The sequence below is a fragment of the Molossus molossus genome, unplaced genomic scaffold, assembly GCF_014108415.1.
Source record: "Molossus molossus isolate mMolMol1 unplaced genomic scaffold, mMolMol1.p scaffold_m16_p_16, whole genome shotgun sequence".
In the NCBI taxonomy this organism is placed as follows: Eukaryota; Metazoa; Chordata; class Mammalia; order Chiroptera; family Molossidae; genus Molossus; species Molossus molossus.
In genome coordinates, this window is record NW_023425351.1 from 44,064,303 (window position 1) to 44,086,701 (window position 22,399).

Sequence of the window (22,399 nt, forward strand, 5' to 3'; positions counted from 1 at the left end):
CCAAGCCAGAATTGTTTGAAAATACAACACAGCCGAGTATCCGTATTTTTCAAAGCTTCTCAGGGATTTCTAGTGTGCATCCAGGGTTGAGGACCACTGTATTAGATACAACTAAATGAGCGGGTGGGTGCATGGATGGACGGATGGTGACAGAAAACATTTGCTTGGGATAGGATTTTCTTTTAGGAGGTTCTCTTGTATTTAAGGAAAAGAAGGGTTTGGGCTATTTTGATTATATATTCAGAAAATGCAGACTTTCAAAAACATAATTGAAGCCTTATCAGAAGAGACTCAAAATGATCTAGCAGTTATCTCAGTGTGAATAGTTGTCTCTGTAGAAAAGAGATGTGTTGGAATGGGGAGGTGTTTAAAACATACCGTACCTGCAAAGGAAGAGGCATTTCTTCTTTTTTGTTTGTGTGTGTTTTTTTTTATCTTCACCCAAAAACATTTTTGCGTTTACTTTCAGATAGAGTGGAGGGGGGATGGGGAGAGAGAGAAACATCGATGTCAGAGAGACAAATGGAGTGGTTGCCACCTACAGGACCCCAACCGGGGCTGGGGACAAACTGCAACGGAGATATGTGCCCTTAGCGGGACCCGAACCCAAGTCTCTCTGGTCCATAGGCTGACCCTCTAACCGCTGAGCCAAACCGGCCAGGGCTCTTCTTGTTTTTGAGCTCTAGTTATATTCCAGAAGGTATTTTTTTTTAAATATGGTTTTATTGATTTTTTAGACAGAGAGTAAGGAAGAGAGAGACAGAAACATCAATGTAAGAGAGAAACACTGACCAGCTGCCTCCTGCACACCCCGCACTGGAAATCTTGCCCACAACCTAGGCATATGCTCTGACGGGGAACCAAACTGGGACCTCTCAGTCCATAGGACAACACTCAATCCACTGAGCCACACTGGCCTGGCAGAAGGCATTTTTTTGGTAGTACTCACGAATGACCATTAGAGGGAGATATGTCCCAGAAAGTGTTGTCCACAGGTGTCCCATCTCACACAGCACTAGAGTGAATCAGGTTTTTCTTAACAACACTGCAGGCTCTCAAGGCAGAACCATTAAATGAGTAAATCACAGAGTGTGAGATAAGTGGCATATAGTTTTTATGCCAGAGTTAGACATTCATTTCAGTTCTCCAACAGTTTAAACAATTAAGCCACCAGAGGGAAAAAATAAATGAAGTGTGTATGTGTGCCAGGCACTGTATTTGCAAAACTAAGGGAACAATTTGAAGACTTAGAAGATCATGTTTTCCTCCAGTAACCAACACAACTAGGAATTAAGTGTTCAAGCAAAACTCTCTTCCTTTGTTAATTGCAAAATAAGCATCTTAGATCACTTTGAATTTGTGGAGTTACCAGGATAACAGCTGGGCCCCTGGAAAGAAGCAAAGAGCTTGGCTCCTCACTGCAACACACGTTTGTTGTTTTTCTTTGCACTTAACCACCTATGCCAGAACCACACAGATTTCACACACATATTAGACGAAATAATGTAGTGATTAGCCCCAGTTAACCTTCCATTCCAAAAGTGAAGTAACAGATCATTAGTAAGGGAATACATTTTGCAAAGGTTGAAGCAAATACATTGCTTTGCAAAGCCTTCAGAGGTGACTGGTAGAGGCTTGCTTCAGCCAGGGAAGCAGAACAGCTGTGTTACAGCCTAACAGACTTATCATGGGCATTCCACCTCACACAACTGTGGGAGGAGTCCAGAAAGTGAAGGTTTGGAAGTGGGTGTTGGGATCAGATAAAAAGTCACAAACTAGTCTGCCTGAGAATTTCGGAAAGCCAAGCATGGCTTGGTACCACTGAAGAGGGCCACTAAGAAAGAGCTCTTAGACAGGTGTATGCAAGATATTGTCTGCGTGTCGCTAGTGCTTCTGTGAGTCCCCTGCCAAACATCTGGTGGTGAGCCCATGCCTCTGTTGGTTAGCAGGACCAGTAGGCAAGAAGAAGAGCTGAACATGGAGTGCAAGGGGGCAAGGACAAGCCAGAAACTGGGGGTACCTCGCATTTGCCTGTCACTATATCCTTCTGAAAGGACCTTCAGAAGGTAATGTCATTCCCTTGCTCTGTCACCCACTTCTCATGCAAGGTTCTCTTTGGGCTAATTCTAAACTGGAACCATACAGGTGAGGGGACTCTGAGTAACATAGTTTCAATTTAACCAAGTTGACCAAAAAAAGCCAGTACACATATGGGCTTTACAGCTAATTTTGCAGATGAGAAAACTAAGGGCCATATCGTTAGATAACTTGCTGAAACTCACATTGCTAACCAGAAGCAGGAGCAAGTTCAGAATTCATATTGGAGAAATCATCTTCCTCTCCACTGTCATGCATCTCATCCACTGTGGAACTTAAATGCTTTTGAGTATGTCAAGAGAATTGGAGAAAAATTTCATGCATCACTCCTGAGTTCCTTTCCTAGGCTAAGAGTCTATGAGCAGTCTACACACCATCACTACACATGAAAAAGACAACTTTCATTCCATAATCTCTGAGCACCTGGGTCACAGGGGCTCTTTAGTGAGAAGACATTCCTGTGATCTCAAAATCACTGAGCAACAAGATAGAAGCGATTACATGTGAAAGTAATATCTTGGGATGGGGCACTATGTGAGAGCTCGGGTTCCAAAGCACTCAAGAAATGATCTCCCAGTGAACACTGCTGCATATCATTGAAAAGATCAATAAAAACTCTCAGAGTGCATAAGAAATGATGATGTTCACATATGTGATCATTTATTTTATACTTCAAAACAAGCACCAGAAACTTGGGAAGTCATTAGGTTTATAAATTTTCACAGAAGCAGACAAGAAGAGGCAACAGGAGAGAATACGGGGAAGCTCACAGCCCAGGCTAGACTTGCCTTTTTTTTAATTCCTTTCCAGCTGTAAGTTTCCTTTCTAACCCTTTAATATTTCACTCCTTAGAGACCCTGCTAGTTAAGGGTTTGTTAAGTCTAGTCAAAAGAGAAGCTAAAGAGGGGCGTGCTGATCCCAAAAGGCCCTGGAGTGTCTGCTCGGTGCAGATAATGAGCAGCTTGGACAATTCCAACAATCTGTATTTTTTGTTTTAATCCTTACCTGAGGATATTTTTCCATTGATTTTTAGGTAAAGCGGAAAGGAGGGAGGGAGAGAAAGAAACATCGATGTGAGAGAGACACGTCAATTGGTTGCCTTCCGCACAACCCCCACCGGAGCCAGGGATGGAACCTGCAACCCAGGTACTTGCCCTTGACGGAGAATCAAACCTGAGACCCGATGGTCCATGAACCAATGCTCTAACCACTGAGCAAACCAGCAGGGCTCCAGAAATCTGTATTGTTAAAACGTGTGCTTCAACCCTAGAATGGCACGTTGCTCACCCCAGAGACTCAAACTGAACTGAAATTTTAGACTTAGAAGGATCTTAACTCTCGTGTCAGTCTCAAAACAAACTCCTGGTGATCATTCCGACAGAAGCAAAGCATGGCTCCTTCTCAGCCTTGAAATAATACTCCAGGAAGTGAACTTTATCAGAACTCGCCTCAATTCTGCTCTCCTCTCAAAACACTGATCTCGTGGCTTCATTTCCACTTTTGCAAAATTGTGATGCCTAAATCAGGATATAGCCCAAGGCTATTCCACTCTGACAACTATTTTCTGCAAATACAACTGAACTAATACAACTTTTAAACTTAACACTTCTGACCAAGGAGTACGGAAACTCCTGACATTTCTACAGGGGAAAAAAAGTGGGTAAGTAATGCAAATTGCTCTTATTTTACATTTGTTTTAAGGCTAACAGAATGCAAAAAGACTTACAAATGATCTTTTTTAAAAAAACGAAGACACTATACTTTACAGCCTATCTTCTAAGCTCACAAGGTTAAAAAAGAAAATAGAGTTTCTTTTGTGTTTTTGTTTTTTCAATAATCCAGTAGGGTTTTTTTTTTGTTCTGTTTTGTTTTTTCAAGTCCCAGGTAAGGGAGTTTGCAACAGGGCTGTAAGGTTTTAGAATTTTTCTACAGTTAATTCACTGAAGTCTCAGCCTATTTTTACTGAGATCCCCAGACTACATGTCACCAGTTTTAATTTTGACAAAGGAAAAAAAGGAGATGAGGTAATAAAAAAGGGGAAACAACCCATAGTTAATTGCAAAAAACTAACATTACTAATATACATAATTGGTAGAAATCCAGTTGCTTGTAAGAATCTTAGATTTAGCCCTGGCTGCTTAGAGCGTCAGCCTGCGGAACAGAGAGGCCCTGGTTCGGTTCCAGCTAAGGGCATGTACCTCAGTTGCAGTTTGTCTTCGGCCCCGGTTGGGGTCCTGTGGGTGGCAGCTACTTGATGTGTCTCTCTCATATAGATGTTTCTCTCTCTCTCTCTCTTCCTCCTTCTCTCCCTCCTGCTCTACCTGAAGATAAATGCAAAAAAAATCTCCTCGGGTGAGGATTAAAAAAAAAGAATCTTAGGTTTAACCACTGTGATGCATATTCAGTCGATACATGAAAATAAACTCTGAAATACAATCTTTCTATTTTCTTCCTTAACCTGGTGCTGTACAGGTGCTGGGCCATGGACCCACTTTCCCTCTGTGCACAGTAGGTGTAGTGCCTCTGGAAAGTACGATGTTCCCCCAGCTATTGTGAAGGGAAGTCTGGAAATCAACTCTAGAGTTTTGATTAGAACTTGTCTCCAAGTGGTTGCCTTTTGCAATGCATATGTTTAATAACTGCCATTTCACTCATCATTTTTGTTCTGCTGAAGACCAATTTCTGCACTTTCCTTGATTGGGACCTAGAAAAAGTAGGTTTACTTCATCTCTTTCTCTGCACACTAGACCGTATTACAAAGGATTGGAGTTCCCCAGAAATTCTACAGGGACCAGTTTTCAGTGAGAATCAGAGCACATGTGTGCACAGCAAAGCCAACTCACACGTACCATTTCAGCCTGCTGCTCCGAGCGTCTCCACCCCAGACAACTGCTGCACCACAGACCCCATCAAATACGTGCTCATGTGGACAGATGGAAAACCCATTAGGAAATACAGCCAACTCTGTGTTCCCACATTTCCAGGAGAGAAGCCACATTTGGTGCAGGAACAGTGCAAAAGCCCTAGGGTCATGGCCTTTAAATCAACTGAAAGTCTAACCTCTTCCAAGATATTACATAAGCAAAGCCCATGTGGTTAGCTACAGAAAAGGACATGGGCTAGGGCTAGACCAAAGACCTAAGTTCACCATGTACTTTTCCTAAAGCTCTAATTTTTCTTGTCTGAAAAACCATTATACAAATTACTTCTTAAGAATACAACAAATAGCTATTATAAAGCAACATATGCACCAAGTACAATTATACCTCAATAAAGGGGGTGGAGGGTGTACAACTATGAGGATTAAAAGCCATTTCATAAAAAGTTATTGGTTAGCTATATATACTTTTTGTGAGTTAACTCAGCACATCTTATTTTGGGATGATGAGAGCCAGAAAAATACACCTAACTTCTTGACATTTTATTTCTGGGATCACTAATGATAGAATTCAGACTGGTATAATAAAGGAGAGGAGTACTTTTCATTCCATCTCCCACCATCCTGAGTCCTCGGTGGCCTGCTGGACCACTGACCACACACTGCAGGAGGAGGGATAACCGAGAAGCATCCAGAAAAGCAGAGTGGTCTCCTTTGCTGAGCTTTCTTTTGTTTTGAATTTTAGGATCACTTTGGCCACTATTTTCTCATCGAGGCTTAGAACCTATCTGGTTTTCTACAAATTAAGATCACTTAGCTCTTCTCAAATTCACTTTGAGCCTTCGCTTGTGTGGCTCCGTTGGTTGAGCATCATCCTGTGCACTGAGAGGTTGCAGGCTTGCTTCTTAGTCAGGGCATATGCTCAGGCCGTGGGCTCAGTCCCCAGTAGGGGGTGTGCAGGAGGCAGCCGATCCATGTTTCGCTCTCTCTCTCTTTCCCTCTCCATTCCTCTCTCTCTCAAAATCAATAAAAATCATATTAAAAAATTTTCACTTTGAGCCCTGGCTGGTTTGGCTCAGCGGTTGGAGCGTTGGCCTGCGGTACAGAGAGACCCGGATTCGGTTCCCGCTAGGGGCACGTACCTCGGTTGCAGTTTGTCCCCGGCCCTGGTTGGTCATGCGGGTGGCAGCCACTCGATGTGTCCCTTCACATCGATGTTTCTCTCTCTCTCTCTTCCTCTCTCTCCCTCCCGCTCTATCTGAACAAAAAATGGAAAAATGTCCTCAGGTGAGGATAAAAAAAAAAAAAAAAAAAAAAAAATTTTTCACTTTGAGGGTGAAATTAAGGTGATTTCTAACTTAGATATTTAACATAAAATGTGCTTCCTCATTGTCCATGTGGGGATGTGTGCAAGCCATAAGCAGCTCACCACATACTGACCTAGACCGGGACCTGGCTTCGGCGGGCATGTCAGATCTTCAAAGCCTGCTTGTATTTCCCGCCATAGGACCCAAAGAGGCTCAGGCCTCAGGCCTAAGCACAATTTCATCAACTCTGCCCTTTATTCTCATTACAATTTTTGTGAAATTTTCACACTCAAGTGTGTTTGCCTATGGGCAGAGAGCTTATGCCAGTTATTTTAGGAGTATGAACAGCAGTAGAAACAAAGATGCATGTCTAGAAGAGGTGAGAGAAGTGATGCTGGTGAATGTAAATGTATCAGGAGAAACTCTGGCTGACTGGGAACCATTTTGCAGGTATATGTAGAGTAAATCTATAGACTAAAGGATGTGCTGGTAATTTCTCAAGCCATGCTGCCCCCTTAGATGTTACTTGAAGTATTCCAACAGTTGCTTACCTTCATAAAGGTCATGCACTGGCTGATGTCTTCTGTGCTGAGTGGCTGTGCTGTTGGGAAGGTCACCCCAGCAACACCACTTGAAGAGTGAGGTCATCACCGAGAGGAGTGACAGGGGTCTTCGCCCAGGCCCTGCAATGGGGAAGGCCACTCTGGCAGTTGGAGTTCAGACTTTTTACCCAATAATGATATGTTTTGATCCATAAATGATTCAAACCCTAAACTCCTTCTAGTTAAAGACACGCCCAGCAATCTTCTCTCACAGAACTGATAAGGAATGTGTCATTTTACAAAGTAAGTTTTGAATTTTGTTTTTTGTTATCCCAGTTCCTTTATTCTTCATGGAATATCCTGTGAATGCATTCATTACTTGTATTTTCTTCCCACATTCTGATATATATTGACGATAATCTCTATGTCTTAAAAAAAAAAATTAACAAATACAATGCTTCTGTTTTTTGCCATCCTTAAATAAGGGATAACCTGCTTGACTTACATTGATAAGGATGCTGCATTCGTGCATACATACTGATCCCTCTTCCTCCTGGCATTATCTCCTAACTGCTCCCTGAACCTAAAACTTTGCTAGCATGGAGTGGGCTCGCTGATTGTTTCCCAAACACTGTGCTCACCCTCCCATTGACGTCCATCTCTTCCTTTATGTGTATGCCCCCAACTCTGCCTCCAGTTGGCTCTTTCTTCAAAGTCCCTGTTCCCTTTGGGCTTCCTTGGCTGCCCGCCAAATTCCGTTCCTACACGGGTCCACACTACACATCGGATACCTACTACATGCTGTCTGGGATGGCTCACTCTTAGGTGTCAAGTTGAAACATAACAAATTGACAACATTCAACTATTTTTGACCTACGTATCAGCAAGTGCATATAGTTCAACCTAATATATGCATCTGTCTTCTCACCCCCAATACAAATTTTCATTGCATTCCTAGTGTCTACAATAGTCCCTTACACAGAGTAGGTGTTTGCTATTAAAAAGAAACAGGCTTCGACTGTGCTTAGGTTGGCCAAATAGTAGATAAATTTCTGTTTTCATCTAAAAAATCATCCTAACCCATTAATACACTTAGCATGGATGATTTGAGACATTTATGATTCCCCTGGCCAACATTTCCTACTGCAGTCTAAAACATAAATATAAAACTTCATGGTACTAGAAGTTATGGCCAGAGGCATTGCTTTATAAATACCATTGGGCTTTAATAGATTCTACAATTCAAAAAGATTATTCACAGAATTTCCATCAGTAAATTCTACATTCACTGGAATATATTTCATATTTATTACATAATTAGTTACATAACACAGTTAGCAAAGACTATCAGAATATTACACTTCATCTAATTACATTATGTAGATTCTTTTGTCCTTCTCCCTTCCTGTGGTCTTTATTCTATATATAATTACATTAATTATCATGATAAACTGAAACTGGACAAGGAAAACAACTAGTGAAAAAGTATGCATAATTGTAAAGCTAAGAGACTGGTAAGGTATCTGATACTTATACCCATTGCTTTCCAAAATAAAAATATTCAAAACAGCTTGATGACTCCTGAACTGAGGTTAGTACTCTAAGGACAGAATACGGTTTACAGGAGTGGAGAAACAGAGAACTGGGAAGCCTTTTACTTTGAGTACATCCATATTGGTAGGCCCAGAATTACAAAAGGAAACATCAGTATTTCATTCCCTCCTTGCTCTGATGCTGGTGGACGCATCAGTGAGGTCCAGACTTCTTTTTCAAAGATTCCATTTCTTAGAGTCACATTTTCCTCGGCTGATGAGTCATGTTTTCAGAACTTAACCCCAAATGCATTTACAGTGTTTTATACTGAGCCTTTCATTTATGTAGTATCAGAATATATGAAAAACTTTATGGAGCCAGATAAACATCTGTTTTAGGGGAATGGGGGAAAGAATGAGCTTCATACTAATTGATTTGGATTTGCCACTTGTCATTTATGAGTCATTAAAAACAAACTGTATAACTTTGGCTTGTATTTCTTTTTCATATTGAGTTGAACAAAGTTCTGAAGTAGTCTTGATGAAGAGGGTCCATCTTAATGTCTCAAAAATAGGAAGGGGTCAGATTTCTTTTGATGGTAGGAAGCACACTTTTAATCCTTAAATTGATGGTAGGAAGTTCACTTTCAACTCTTAAGCACTGTCAAGACAGCCTTAGAGGACATTTTAAAAAGTGGGACTTTCTCTTCAAAGACCTTCTTCATTTATGTTCCCCAAAACACAGTCAGCTTCAGCTATCTTAACCTTGCTTGTTCTTGGTAGAAAACTAGAATAGTCTTTCTGTTGTGAAGTAAACAGAGAAGTCAGAAATATATATGGGAGAAAATAATTTCCATAACAACAATAACAAAGTCAAAGATTTTAATACTAAAACTGCAACAAGAAATCAAAGATGGTGGTGTAGATAAATGCAATACTCACCTCCTCCCATAACCACATCAAAATTACATCTAAACTACAGAACAACCATCATTCAGAACCTCCTCAAATCTGGCTGAACGGAAGTCCTCAACTAGGGAATTAAAGGAGAAGCCACATGGAGACTGGTAGGAGGGGTGGAGGCATGGAATGGGCTGCTTCCACACCCACCTGTGGTAATCTGGAGGGATATCTTGGTTGCAGAGGTTCCCTTTGAGAAGTGAGGAGTCCCAGCCCCACACCAGACCCCTTAGCCCATGGTTCCAGTACCAGGAAGAGAAATCCCCATATTTTGGGGCTATAAAAACCAGCAGGAATTCTAGCTGAGAAAGATGGAGGCTTCTGGAGTCCCAGGCAGTTCCTCTTAAAGGGCCCATGCCCAGACTTAACTCAGACTCACTCTGAGCTCCAGCGTTGGGGCAGCAGCTTAAAAGGAACCAGGGACATATGGGAAGGAACTAAATGGTCTGGCATCAGGGCAAGAGCTGTGTGTGTGTGGGAGGGACAGCTTTCTCCCAGACAGAAGTGCTAGCAGAAGTCATTGTTCCTTTGCTGAGCCCTCCCTGCTACAGAGCTGATAGGCAGGCATCATACCTGAGTCTCCATCAACCTGTCTTACATTGTTTGCCCTGCCCCGGTAATTCTCTGAGACCTTGCCCCACTCAACTTGTAGGCCCACCCAAGCTGTTTCCATTCCATATGAATGGTCTGTCTTGGCTCATGCTTCAGACTTTCTTTTTTTTTTTAGTTTTTTTTTTTTTCTTTATTGATTTATTTATTTATTTTATTGAATTTTAGAGAGAGATAGAAACATCAATGAGAGAGAACATCGATTGGCTGCCTCCTGCATGCCCCCCACTGGGGATTTGGCCCACAACCTGGGCATGTGCCCTGAAAGGGAATTGAACCGGTGACCTCTTGGTGTATGGATCGACGCTCAACCACTGAGCCACACCGGCTAGGCTGCTTCAGACTTTCTTAAAATCTTTCAAACAAGTAGCAGCTGGCCTCAGCACATGCACTATACCTCTCTCTAAGTGGCCCCAGGCCTGGCATTAGCAGCAGCCCACCTTGGTTATAGCTTGGCTTCTCCTTGGCACCTTCAAGCCTAACACAAGTAGCAGCCATCTGCAGATCACTCTGTAACGGGAGCTGGGTGGCCCCAGGCAGGGCACAGGCAGTGGCTGACTTTGCACCTCCTGGGAGGCCCCAGAGCCAGTGCACCTGGTGGTCAGCTTCAGTCATGCCAGATTATAACCCTACTGCCACCATGAGTGACACACTCAAGGGGTGAATTCAGTGAGCACCAAAGCTCTACTGAAGCAAGTCCTGCTCCACGGGGTCAGCTCCTACACAGCAGCTCTTCTGCTGTAGTCGCAAGTGATCCTCACAACCGATTGGCCTAGGGGTCAATCCCTCCCAGTGATGTCAACAGCAATCAAGGCTCATCTACAACAAGACAGTGTACATGGCCCACACAGGGGCACACATGGAGTACACAGCTCAGGTGACTGGAGAGCCTGAGCCACTGGGCTCTACAGGACACCTACTATACAAGGCCACTCTACCAAGTCCATGAGATATAGCAGATCTATCTAATACATAGAAACAAACACAGGGAAGCAGCCAAAATTCAGAGACAAAAAAAAAAAAAAAATGTTCCAAATGAAAGAACAGGAGAAATCTCCATCAAAATATCTAAATGAAATGGAAGCAAGCAAACTATCAGATACAGAGTTCAAAGCAATGATTATAAGGATGCTCAAGGAACTTAGTGAGAACATCAACAACATAAAAAAGGACCTGTCAGAAATGAAGGATACACTAAGTGAAGAATAATTTACAGGGAATCAGCAGTAGACTAAAGGATGCCAAAAATCAAATCAGCAATCTGGAATATGAGGAAACAAAAAAACACCCAATCAGAACAGCAAGAAGAAAAAAAGAATCCAAAAATATGAAAATAGTATAAGCAACCTCTGGGACAGCTTCAAGTACACCAATATTTGCATCATGGGGGTGCCAGAAGGAGGAGAGCAAGCAAGAAATTGAAAACCTATTTGAAAAAATAATGACAGAAAACTTCTCTTACCTGATGAAAGAAATAGACATACAAGTCCAGGAAGCACAGAGAGTCTCAAACAAGATGATTCCAAAGAGGCCCACACTAAGACACATCATAATTAAAATGCTAAAGGTTAAAGACAAAGAGATCATCTTAAAGGCAGCAAGAGAAAAGCAGTTATTTACCTACAAGGGAGCTCCCCTTAGACTGTTAGCTGATTTCTCAACAGAAACTTTGCAGGCCAGGTGGGAGTAGCAAGAAATATTCAAAGTGATGGAAAAGCAAGGACTTGCAACCAAGATTACTCTACCCAGCAAAGCTGTCATTAAGAATTGATGCTCAGATAAAGAGCTTCTCAAACAAGAAAAAGCTAAAGGAATTTATCACCACTAAACCAATATTACATGAAATGTTAAAGGGTCTTCTTTAAGAAGAAGAAAAAAATAATAGATCAAACACATGAACAATAAAATGGCAATAAATACATCTATCAACAGTTCAATCTAAAAATCAAAATAGAGGAACAAGCAGAACAGAAACAGCCTGATAGATATAGAGAACATTTTGATGGTTACCAGATGGGAAGGGGGGTTGGGAGGATGAGTGAAAAAGGTGAAGAGATTTAGAAGTACAAATTAGCAGTTACAGTGTAGTCATGGGGATGTAAAGTGCAGCATAGAGAATATAGTCAATAATAGTCTAATAACTCTGTATGGTGTCAGATGGGTATGAAATTTGTCAGGATGATCACTTAGTAAGTTTTATAATGTCTACTCACTGGGACGTACATAATATTGTTTGTCAACTGTAATTGAAATATAAAAATGATTTTAAAAAATAAATGAAAATAATTTATATTTTTAAGTTATAAAACCAAGGTTTTTTATTTTTAAGAAACTTAATAAAGACTAAACAAAGAGAGAAAACAATATTAAAAAGGCAACAGAAAGTTACATTTGTTTAAGCAATGGTTATTCTAAAAGGTTTTATCCTGTAAAAGCTACATTTAGGCCTGCGAGTGCCCCCTGCTGGTATGCCAAGGTAGCCCTTTTCAGACCACCTCCAGCACTGGGATGTCTCCAGAAAACACTTGAATCTGCCTCTCTTGTCTTTTCCCCTCTTACACAGCCACATGACTTTCAGCTTTTAAGTTCAACCCAAATCTTTAGTGCACATTCCACACAAATACAAATTTTTACAAAATATATTTATTTAAAAATATTTGAAGAAGTTCTGATTGCTACAAACCTTCAGTGAGTGAGAAATCAGCTTTCAATATTTATGAAATCTCAAAGACAAGGGCCCTGGTGGAATAAATGTGGGCATCTCAATGAGTAGATCAGCTGAAATTTTTTCCTATGAGGCAGAGTGGTTAAAGGACAAACTTTATTTGTTAAACAACAAATAAAGACTACTTGGAATTGGACATGGGCTCCACCATTTACTTAACCTTTCTGTGTGTTTTCAGTTCCCTTGGCTATAAACCAAGGATAATAAGCCCTGGCCAGGTACTCAGTTGGTTAGAGCATTGTCCTTATATGCAAAGGTTGTGGGTGCGATCCCTGGTAATGGCACATACAAAAAGCAACCAATGAATGCACAAATAAGTGGAACAACAAACCAGTCTTTCTTTCTCTCTCTCTCTCTCTCTCCCTTCCTCTCTCTCTAAAATCAATCAATCAATAAAAAATCTTAAAAAACAAAAACAAGGATAATAATAATACCTGAGTTGTTATGAGGACTAAATGGATTATATATGGAAAGTAATTACAACAGTGCCTGGCTCAGAATAAGCTCTATAGAAAGGTTTGCTATAAGGTAAATAAATGTGTAATCATTATATTGTAGGCTTGAAAGTAATATGCTACTGTATACCAACTATACTTTAATAAAAACTTATAAATAAATAATAAAAATGAAGATAAAAGAAAAAGGTTTGCTAAAATAAGCTGGAATTCAATATGGTGGGATGCCAGGCCCCCTTCTGACATGCTGGCCCTGCCCAGAGCATGGAGGGCGTATGCCTGTTTGGCACTGCTGGTCATCTGAGAGGATGAGAGATTGGCCTCGGTGTTGATTACAGTTGTGCTGCATGTTGTGTTGCCTGTTGTTCCAAGACAGTGGCTCTCAAATTTATTCCACCAGGGCCAAAGCATATTCTCCATAGCCCTTGTCTTTGAGATTCATAAATATTGAAGGCTGACTTCTCACTCACTGAAGGTTTGTAGCAAACCCTGCATCAGACTGAATTGCAGGGTTTGCTAAACACAGATTGCTGGTCCCCAGGCCCAGAGTTCCTGATACAGCAGGTTTGGGGCCTGAGAATGTGCATGTCTAGTAAATTCCCAAAGGATGCTGATGACACTGTTCTGGGGACCACACTTTGGGAACCACTGTTCTAGAGCAATGGTTCCAGTCCTGGCTGTACATTAAACCACCTGCGAACTTGTAAAAATGCTGTTGCCAGGCCCCAGCCAGCCAGCCATCATTCGTTTTTACATATGCCCAGGTGATTCCGATGTATAGCCAGTGTTGAGAACCACAGCTCTACAATTTGACTATGCTGCTGAACTGGATTACCCCATACTCTACAGTTAAAGAAATTGAAGCTTGGTGCAGTGTTTCCCACTGAGGTGCTTGTTATACACTCTGATTCAGGGTCCCTACCCCAGATTTACTGCATCCATCTTTTGGGGTGAGGTCCAGGAGTCTGCACTTTAATTAGTGCTTCTGGAGCCTGTAGACACATTTATTTTTTTGCATAAGACACATAGTAAGTGATGGAGTTCTCATCTCGCGTCTCTGATCTAAGCAGCCGGAAATGTTATTATAAAAGAAAGCTTTGCATTTCATCTGTTTTAAACTTTTTTCTGAGCTTATTCACTCAAGAAAGGGCTTCATATACTTACATACTTATAAATACTATCCCTATACTAAGTATTTTTATATACACAGCAGACCCTGTGACAGCAACTGGATAATAAATTCCATTCAAATGCTACTAAGAGGTCACCTTTATTTCATTCACCTATTCTAGGATTTGAACCTAGAAAGAAAGAGTTAGCAAATGTAGTTAAAAGCACAGCTCTGGAGTCACACTGCCTGCTTCCTTCCACCCCTGATTACTGTGCAACCTGAGGCAAGTCATTTAACCTCTCTGATTTACAAGATGGTGGTGAGGATGAGTGCATTAATCCATATAAAAGTGCTTAGAACAGTGCCTGGCAATAATGCTTTCTATTATGATTTTTTGTTTTTGTTATCTGCACAGCAGACCTACATGCTCAAAAATGTATTTTATAAACTTAAAAAGTTGTTTTGTGCAGAGTACATTGTAGGAAATCCATAAAACAAAAATACACAAACTAGAAAGTATTTTTCAAAAAATGCATGGGGTGTAGAAGATAATCACTAAAGTCTTTTATGTTCTTAAATTTTTTTATGTAAAAACTCAGAAAAGTATTTCTCCTAGCCCTAATGGATGCTACAATAAACATGCTATACTTCTCCAACCGCCCTTCAGTTGACCTAAACTACATGGAAGAGCTTCTGAAAAGGAGACTTCTGGCTTATTATTAAAAGTAGAATGACTTTGGTTACTTAAAGAGGGAAAAACGACAGATTTATCAAAATTATAATGTATCAATTACATACTTTTACTCACAGACCTGGTTTTGTTGAATGTGGTATTTTTTACTTTTGCCTTGTTCCGGAACTTCAATCTGCTAAAGAGATTAGTAAAATGTCAGTCAGCACAGCCTGGAGAAGCAAGCACACAGATAATCTGTTTAATTAGCAACATTTCCCTTTCCACAGTAATCCTCTTAATGGCCCGAAGGCTGCCAGTCAGCAGGCACATCTGTACATTCCCCTTTCTTTTGCAAGTGTCTAAATGATACAGTAATTGAGTTGCCAGAAGTCAAGTGAAGCTTAATGTTTAACCTTGGTAGTTGACTATAGATATTGTGATTTAACACAGATTCTAAAGGGACTTCACGCAAAATAAAATGAACTTCTAAATCCTGAAATAATCCACAGAGCTCCGATCCATATGCTGAATCAAAACCAAATGGGGCTTTGGTTAATCAAAAGGCACCTTTAGTCAAGGGAAGAATCATGCAGAAGTTCAAGACACTTGAATCTACCTCATGTACCTAAGGTAAAAATATAACAGCCAGGGTCCCAACTGGAAACAGATGGCGCCCTCTTGGGGTGATTGAGGGAAGTTTTAAAAAGGAACTATTTAATGGAGGTGGGGACAGGATTAAAGTAATCAATGAAGGGATGTTGGGGCCCCCAGGGACTAGGGTGTGGTGCTGATTCTTCCCACCTCTGGGCAAGGAGAGCAGGTGGTACTGGAAGGGGAGTAGCTACAGCTGCAGGGAGAAGAGGCCACCCACAGGAGTGTAACCCCAGGTACAGGGCTGTGCCAACTGCAGAGATCCAGCAGGGACAGAGTGGAGAAATAAATACCCCATTCTCCTCCAACAAATAAGCTCCTTGACGCTGGGTCCTCAGTTTCTAATCATTGCATGGTAAATACAGGCATTCATACATGACAGAATGAGGGTGAATTAATTAAGTCATTTGTTATTGCTTATTATTCATGAGATTATAGAGCAGGACATTCCAAATAAGTGGGATAAATACCACAACATCACAAAAGAACATTATCGCCCTGGCCAGTTAGGGTCAGCGGTTAGCGCGTTGGCCCAATGACCAAAGAGTTGCCAGTTTGATTCTGGTCAAGGGCACATACCTTGGTTGAGGTTCAGTCCCAGCCCTGGTCGGGGTCATGCGGGAGGCAGCCAGTCAATGCGTCTCTCTCACATCGATGTTTCTCTCTCTCTCTCTCTCTCTCTCTCTCTCTCTCTCCCCCACTCTCTCTGAAGATAAATGGAAAAATATCCTCGGGTGAGGATTAAAAACAAACCAAAAAACATTATCTTTTCTATTATTATTATTGATTTTTAGAGATAGAAGAAGGGAGAGGGAGAGAGAGACAGAGAAACATTAATGAGAGAGAAACATCGATTGGCTGCCTCCTGCATGCCCCCTGCTGGGGATTGAGCCTGCAACCCAGGCCTGTGCCCTGACCAGGAATCGAACCAGCAACCTCTTAGTGAATGGGTTGATGCTCAACCACTGAATATTATCTTTTAACCATAGTTAACTTAATTTTATTATAAAACATATTGCTTTGAAATATGCATAGGGCTTCTTTTAGGTTAGTGTTCTTAATAGAAAAATTCATATATTTGAGACCTATCTCAGCAATTTAAAAATAAAGTCAGTCATTAAGTTTCAGTAATGAGAAAGTAATGCTCTGATACTTTGTGTTTTACTATTCTTATTACTATCATTTTACAATATTACATTATAGTTTGTAAGTAGTCTTGTGCAATGAAATACAGAGTTGGGGGAAAATCTGAAATTTTTCTCCCTCCTAATCCCATTCCCCTCTTCCCTATATCAAAATAAATAAAAAAAGAACCCACTACAGATGTTAAGAGATTTCTGATATAATCTGTTTCCTTAACTTATTTCAATAAGGCTTTAAATATTTTACATACTAGAAGGGATAAAACTTGGGGGGGGAGCTAATCCTTTTTCGTGATGCAGTATTCCTGCACTTTCTCCTTCATCGACAGAGTCGTTTCTGTTAATAATCTAACCCCTTAGTCCCACATCGTAATCTCCTCCTGGATCTCTAAAACTTTGTCCTCCTGCTATGTTCAGGCCATTCTTGGTCCAGCTGTAATATGTCTGTACTTCTGTTTTTCTGAACTGGACAAGCTCTTCAAAGGCTGACATTGCTGGGACCTCAGACAGCAGTGCCCTTGGTGTGTCCCCCCATTACCACATAACAGGAACACACTTCAAAGCACCCCTCTCTGAGCCCAGCGGCCTTTTACATGGTCTGATCTTACCCAAAATGAAAGAAAAGTGGAGAGAAAAACGGTCTGTATGGTGATGGTAGTTTGGGAAGGGGTGAGAGGCAAGCAGGAAGCAGTAGGCCATCCTGTTCTCTAAACTTTTCAGAAAACCAACTGGGAGAGCCAGACCCACTTTACAGTGAACCTATGAAAAAATATATAAACTAATAAAACAATCAAAGTATGGATTATTGAACATATAAAATGTTTTCTTAAGATATTTTAAAAATTGATTTTAGAGAGAGAAAGGGAGAGAGAGAGAGAAATCCATCAATGTGAAGGAAACATCAAGTGGTTGTCTCCCACATGTGCCCCGACTGGGGATCCAATCGGCAACCTGGGTATGTGCCCTGACCAGGAATCGGAATCACCACCTTTCGGTGTATGAGACAACGCTCCAAATGACTGAGCCACATTGGCCAGGGCAACATAAAATGTTTTTTAATTCAGAAAATTATTCACCAGCATATTCTTGTTAGCTCTCATGTATTCATATTATGGTTCAATATACAAAATTGTAACAACGATACACTTTGAGAAACTCATTAGGAACACATCTGTTGCATAAAATACATGTTTTCTTTTCTTGGTGTTTTTTATATTTTTTATATTTGCTGGTAGCTTACACCATTATCCATTCTGTCCTTCTTTCTTAGTAATGTGGGACTTGAGAAGGAATCTATCTGCCAAGAAGGACTCCTTGTGGTTATTTGGGCCCATGTTCATAATCAGAATCTAGCAGCCATTGTTTACAGAGGCTAATATACACACTGCATATTAGGGGAAAGCCACAGACTGAGCTGCCAAGTCTCCTGCGCTGCATTTCTGCATCTGGAGCCCCCCCTTACAAAGGAGTTTAGAAATCATATTTTGACCAATGGGCTGAGACCTCTCCTGTCCAATTGGAGCTGTGAAGCTATATCCTTATTTGCATTTTTACCAAACAATCAGAGAGGCTTAACAATGACCAATCTGTATGTGTAGTTTAGACCAATCAGGACAGTGCTATTTAGACCAATCAAATTGTGCAAATTTGGATTCCTTGTTAGCATAAAAATGAACTAAAGAGGGACCAAGGCTGGCCTCCTCTTTGTTTGGGTGGAGAGCACTTTCAGTTTTCAATGGAGGCTGCATTGCTCTAGATTGCAAACTGTTTATCTAAATAAAGTTTCTCGAACTCTTTCTGCACCCCAGATTGGGAATTCCTGTTGGTATTAGATTGGTGGCAGTGACCTTTCATTGACAGTAATAACACTTGAATTTATTTGGAGAGACAACAACACACCCAATAAACCAGCTCCCTTGCACCTAGGTGTGGGTCTGTGGTGTGACTCACTCTTGGCCAATGAGCCATAGGCAGAATTTTGTGTGGGACTTCTGAGATAATGTCTTAAAGAAAAGAGATGGGCCCTTCTTCATACTTTCCTCAGACTTGTTGCCTAGAATGTGGATGTAATGACTGGAGCTCAAGCAGCCGTCTTGAGTATGAGGTGAAAGCCACTGAAAATGGCAGAGCACAAGGTCTCTGGTGAAATCATGAGCCACTGCATCAGCCCTAGACTGCCTACCTCTGAGCTTCTTTTAGATGAGACAGAAACAAACTTTTCTTTTGCTGATGACACTTTTTAAAAAATATGTAGCCAAATTTACTCCTAGTATAATTTATTTTCAAATAAAACAATCCCTATAATTCTGTTCTAGCTAAAAGTAGCAAATATTAACACAATTTATTTAGACATTAGTGTAGGAGCATTTTTTATTCTTTCTGGTTTGCAGTTAATATTGCCTTTAAGAATTTAACATCACCCTGGCCGGTTTGGCTCAGCGGTTAGAGCATCGGCCCATGGACCAGAGAGTCCCAGGTTCAGTTCCCGCTATGGGCCCGTACCTCAGTTGCAGTTTGTCCCTGGCCCCAGTTGGGGTCGTATGGGTGGCAACCACTCGATGTGTCTCTCTCCCATTGATGTTTCTCTCTCTCTCTTCCTCCCTCTCTCCTTCCCGCTCTATCTGAAGATAAATGCAAAAATGTCCTCGGGTGTGGATAAAAAAAAAATTTAACATGACTTTTATATCATTGACTGTTTACATTTTTCTTTAGCACATTTGTTTGACTTGCAATTTTAATGATCTCTTCATAAACATTTCAAATCTACCTTTGAAAGCATTGCCTAAAGCTAACTAAATCAATTAACTTTAAGCTGGCATTAAAACCCAGGTCCCTGGTGATCTAGTGGCTAGGGTAAGTTGGCACTAAATTTCTTCTTTTACTCCTTTCTTTTTTTTTTTAAAATCTTTATTATTGAATGTAAAATGTATTACAGATGTTCCACATTTTTCCCCCATTGACCCCCCTCCTCCCCACTCCTGCTCCCCTCCTGCCTTTTCTCACACTATTGTCTGTGTCCATTGGTTATGCATATAAGTCCTTTGGTTTATTTCTCCCCACCCCGCCAACCCCTTTCCCTTTGAGTTTTGTCAGTCTAGCAATGAATTTGTACTTCTTAATCCCTTCACCTTTTTCACCCATTTCCTCAACCCCCTCCCATCTGGCAACCAACAAAATGTTCTCTGTATCTATGAGAATATTTCTGTTCTACCTGTTCATTTTGTTTGTAGATTCCATTGTCGATAGATATGCATTCATTGCCATTTTGTTTGTTCATATATTTTATCTTTTTCTTCAAAAAGACCCTTCATCATTTCATATAACGGTTTGGTGGTGATGAACTCCTTTAACTTTTTCTTGTCTGGGAAAGTCTTTATATGGCCATCGATTCTAAATGACAACTTTGCAGGATAGAGTAATCTTGGTTGTAGGTTCTTGCTTTTCATCATTCTGAATATTTCTTGCCACTCCCTTCTGGCCTGCAAAGTTTCTTGTGAGAAATCAGCTGACAGCCTTATGGGAACTCCCTTGTAGGTAATTAGCTGCCTTTCTCTTGCTGCTTTTAAGATTCTCTGTCTTGAACCTTTTGCATTTTGATGATGATGTGTCTTAGTGTGTGCCTCTTGGGGTTCATCTTGTTTGGGACTCTCTGTGCTTCCTGGATTTGTATGCCTGTTTGCTTCACCAAGTTAGGAAAATTTTTTGCCATTATTGTTTCAAACAGGTTTTCCATTTCTTGTTCTCGCTCTTCTCCTTCTGGCACCCCCAAGATGCGAATGTTGGCATGCTTGAAGTTGTCCCAGAGGCTCCTCACACTATTCTCATTTTTTTGGATTCCTTTTTCTTTTTGTTGTTCTGATTGGGTGTTTTTTGCTTCCTTATTTTCCAAATCGATGGTTTACTTCTTGGATTTACGTACTCTACTATTGAATCTGTGTAAATTATTCTTTATTTCAGTTAATGCCTCCTTCATTTCTGACTGTGCATCCATCATTTCTGACTGGTCCTTTTTGATGCTCTTGAGGCCCTCACTAAGTTCATTGAGCATCCTTATAAGCAGTATTTTGAACTCAGCATCTGTTAGGTTGCTTATCTCCATTTCGCTTAGTTCTTTTCTTGGGATTTTGTTCTGTTCTTTCATTTGGGACCTGTTTCTTTGTATCTTCATTTTGGCTGCCTCTCTGTGTTTGTTTCTGTGTATTACTTAACGAGAGGTATGGGGCTAGCTGAGACCAGATGCTGCTAGTTTGAAAGAATTTAGGAAAAACCTGAAGCAGGATCCAAGACAGGCCAATCCTATGGTTAAGCAAGTGGCAACAGCTTGGGTGGGCCTGAAAGTTGGGCGGGGTGGGGCGGGGTGGGGCGGGGTGGGGCGGGGTGGGGCGGGGTGGGGCGGGGTGGGGCGGGGTGGGGCTTCAGGGAGTCAGCAGGGCGGGGCTACCAGTGTGAGCCAGGTTGCTGGAATCCCAGATATGGCTTCTGTCTGCTGCCCCAGGGAAGGGCTCACCAAAGGAACAAAGGCCTCTGGCAGCACGTTTGTCCCGGAGAAAGCCCCCTCTCCAGCCCTCGCTCCAGTGCCAAACAGCTCAGTTCTTCCCTGTATGTCTCTGGCGCCCCTCGAGCTGCCTCCCCTCCAAGCTTAGAGGGAGAGAGTCCGATAAAGTCCTTGCGCAGGCCCTTTAAGGAGCTGCCTGGGGCTCCAGCCGCCTCAGCTTCCCTGAGCCTCAGTTCCCGCTGGTTTTTCCAGCCAGAAGTTATGGGGACTCTCTTCCTGGCACTGGAACCCTGAGCGGGGCACCTGGTGTGGGACAGACACCCCTCAGTCTGTCTCACCACTGGCCCTCGCGCCTCCGCCCCTCCTACCAGTCTGGATGTGGCTGCTGCTTTAATTCCGTAGTTGTAGGACTTCCATTCAGCTTGATTTCAGGTGGTTTTGAATGACGGTTGTTCTGTAGTTTAGTTGTAACTTTGATGTGGTTGTGGGAGGACGCAGTACCACGTTTACCTACGCCGCCATCTTGACTGGAAGTCTACTCCTTTCTTTTTACTAGGCTAAAACAGTACCATTTAATCTGCTTCTAGGGACCATCTGTTTTATTTATGGGGTTCATTTGGTTACAGTTTCCTCAATTTCTCTCTCTCCCCCAGATTCTTCATGATTATCAAAATTTTGGAATTACCTGGGTGGCTCAATTGGTTGAAGCATTGTTCCATACACCAAAAATATTGCAGGTTCGATTCCCAGTCAGGACACATACCCAGGTTGTGGGCCTGATCCCCAGAGGGGGGCATGCAAGAGGCTACCAATCAATGTTCTCTCTCATCAATGTTTCTCTCTCTCCCGTCCTCTCCCTTCCTCTCTCTGTAAAATCCATAAAGAAAAAATTTTTTTAAATAAATAAGAAATAAAGAAATGTTTTGGATATAAAACTTGTTAAGTATTTGGATAAAGCAATACAAATAATGACTAATATGCTGATTTTGCAATCAGCCACAGGAATAAACTATACATTTTAATTTGTGTGCGGCTCTAAGGAATATAGTGTGGCTGCTTTTCTTGAAAACTTTGAATAGATCACTACCTTCTATTATTGAGCAAGCTCTTTAGCTAGTCATTGTAGAAGTATTTCCTTGCATCAAGTAGCTTGCATTTTATTTAACCACATTTGAGGGCACTTCTCCCTTTTAATGGAACTACTTCAGCTAATTACTTTTCT

At 41.3% G+C, this 22,399-nt stretch overlaps 1 protein-coding gene across 1 annotated transcript in view; it reads right to left on the reverse strand.

Moving 5' to 3' along the window:
* Positions 1 to 15,046: 15,046 nt before the first annotated feature.
* Positions 15,047 to 22,399, reverse strand: part of SNX31 (sorting nexin 31) — a 60,432-nt gene continuing 53,079 nt past the window's right edge. Inside the window, exon 13 of the mRNA XM_036263836.1 lies at positions 15,047 to 15,119. Within this exon, the coding sequence (XP_036119729.1) occupies positions 15,078 to 15,119 (42 nt within the window). The 3' untranslated portion in view covers positions 15,047 to 15,077. The remainder of the gene's footprint in view (positions 15,120 to 22,399) is intronic.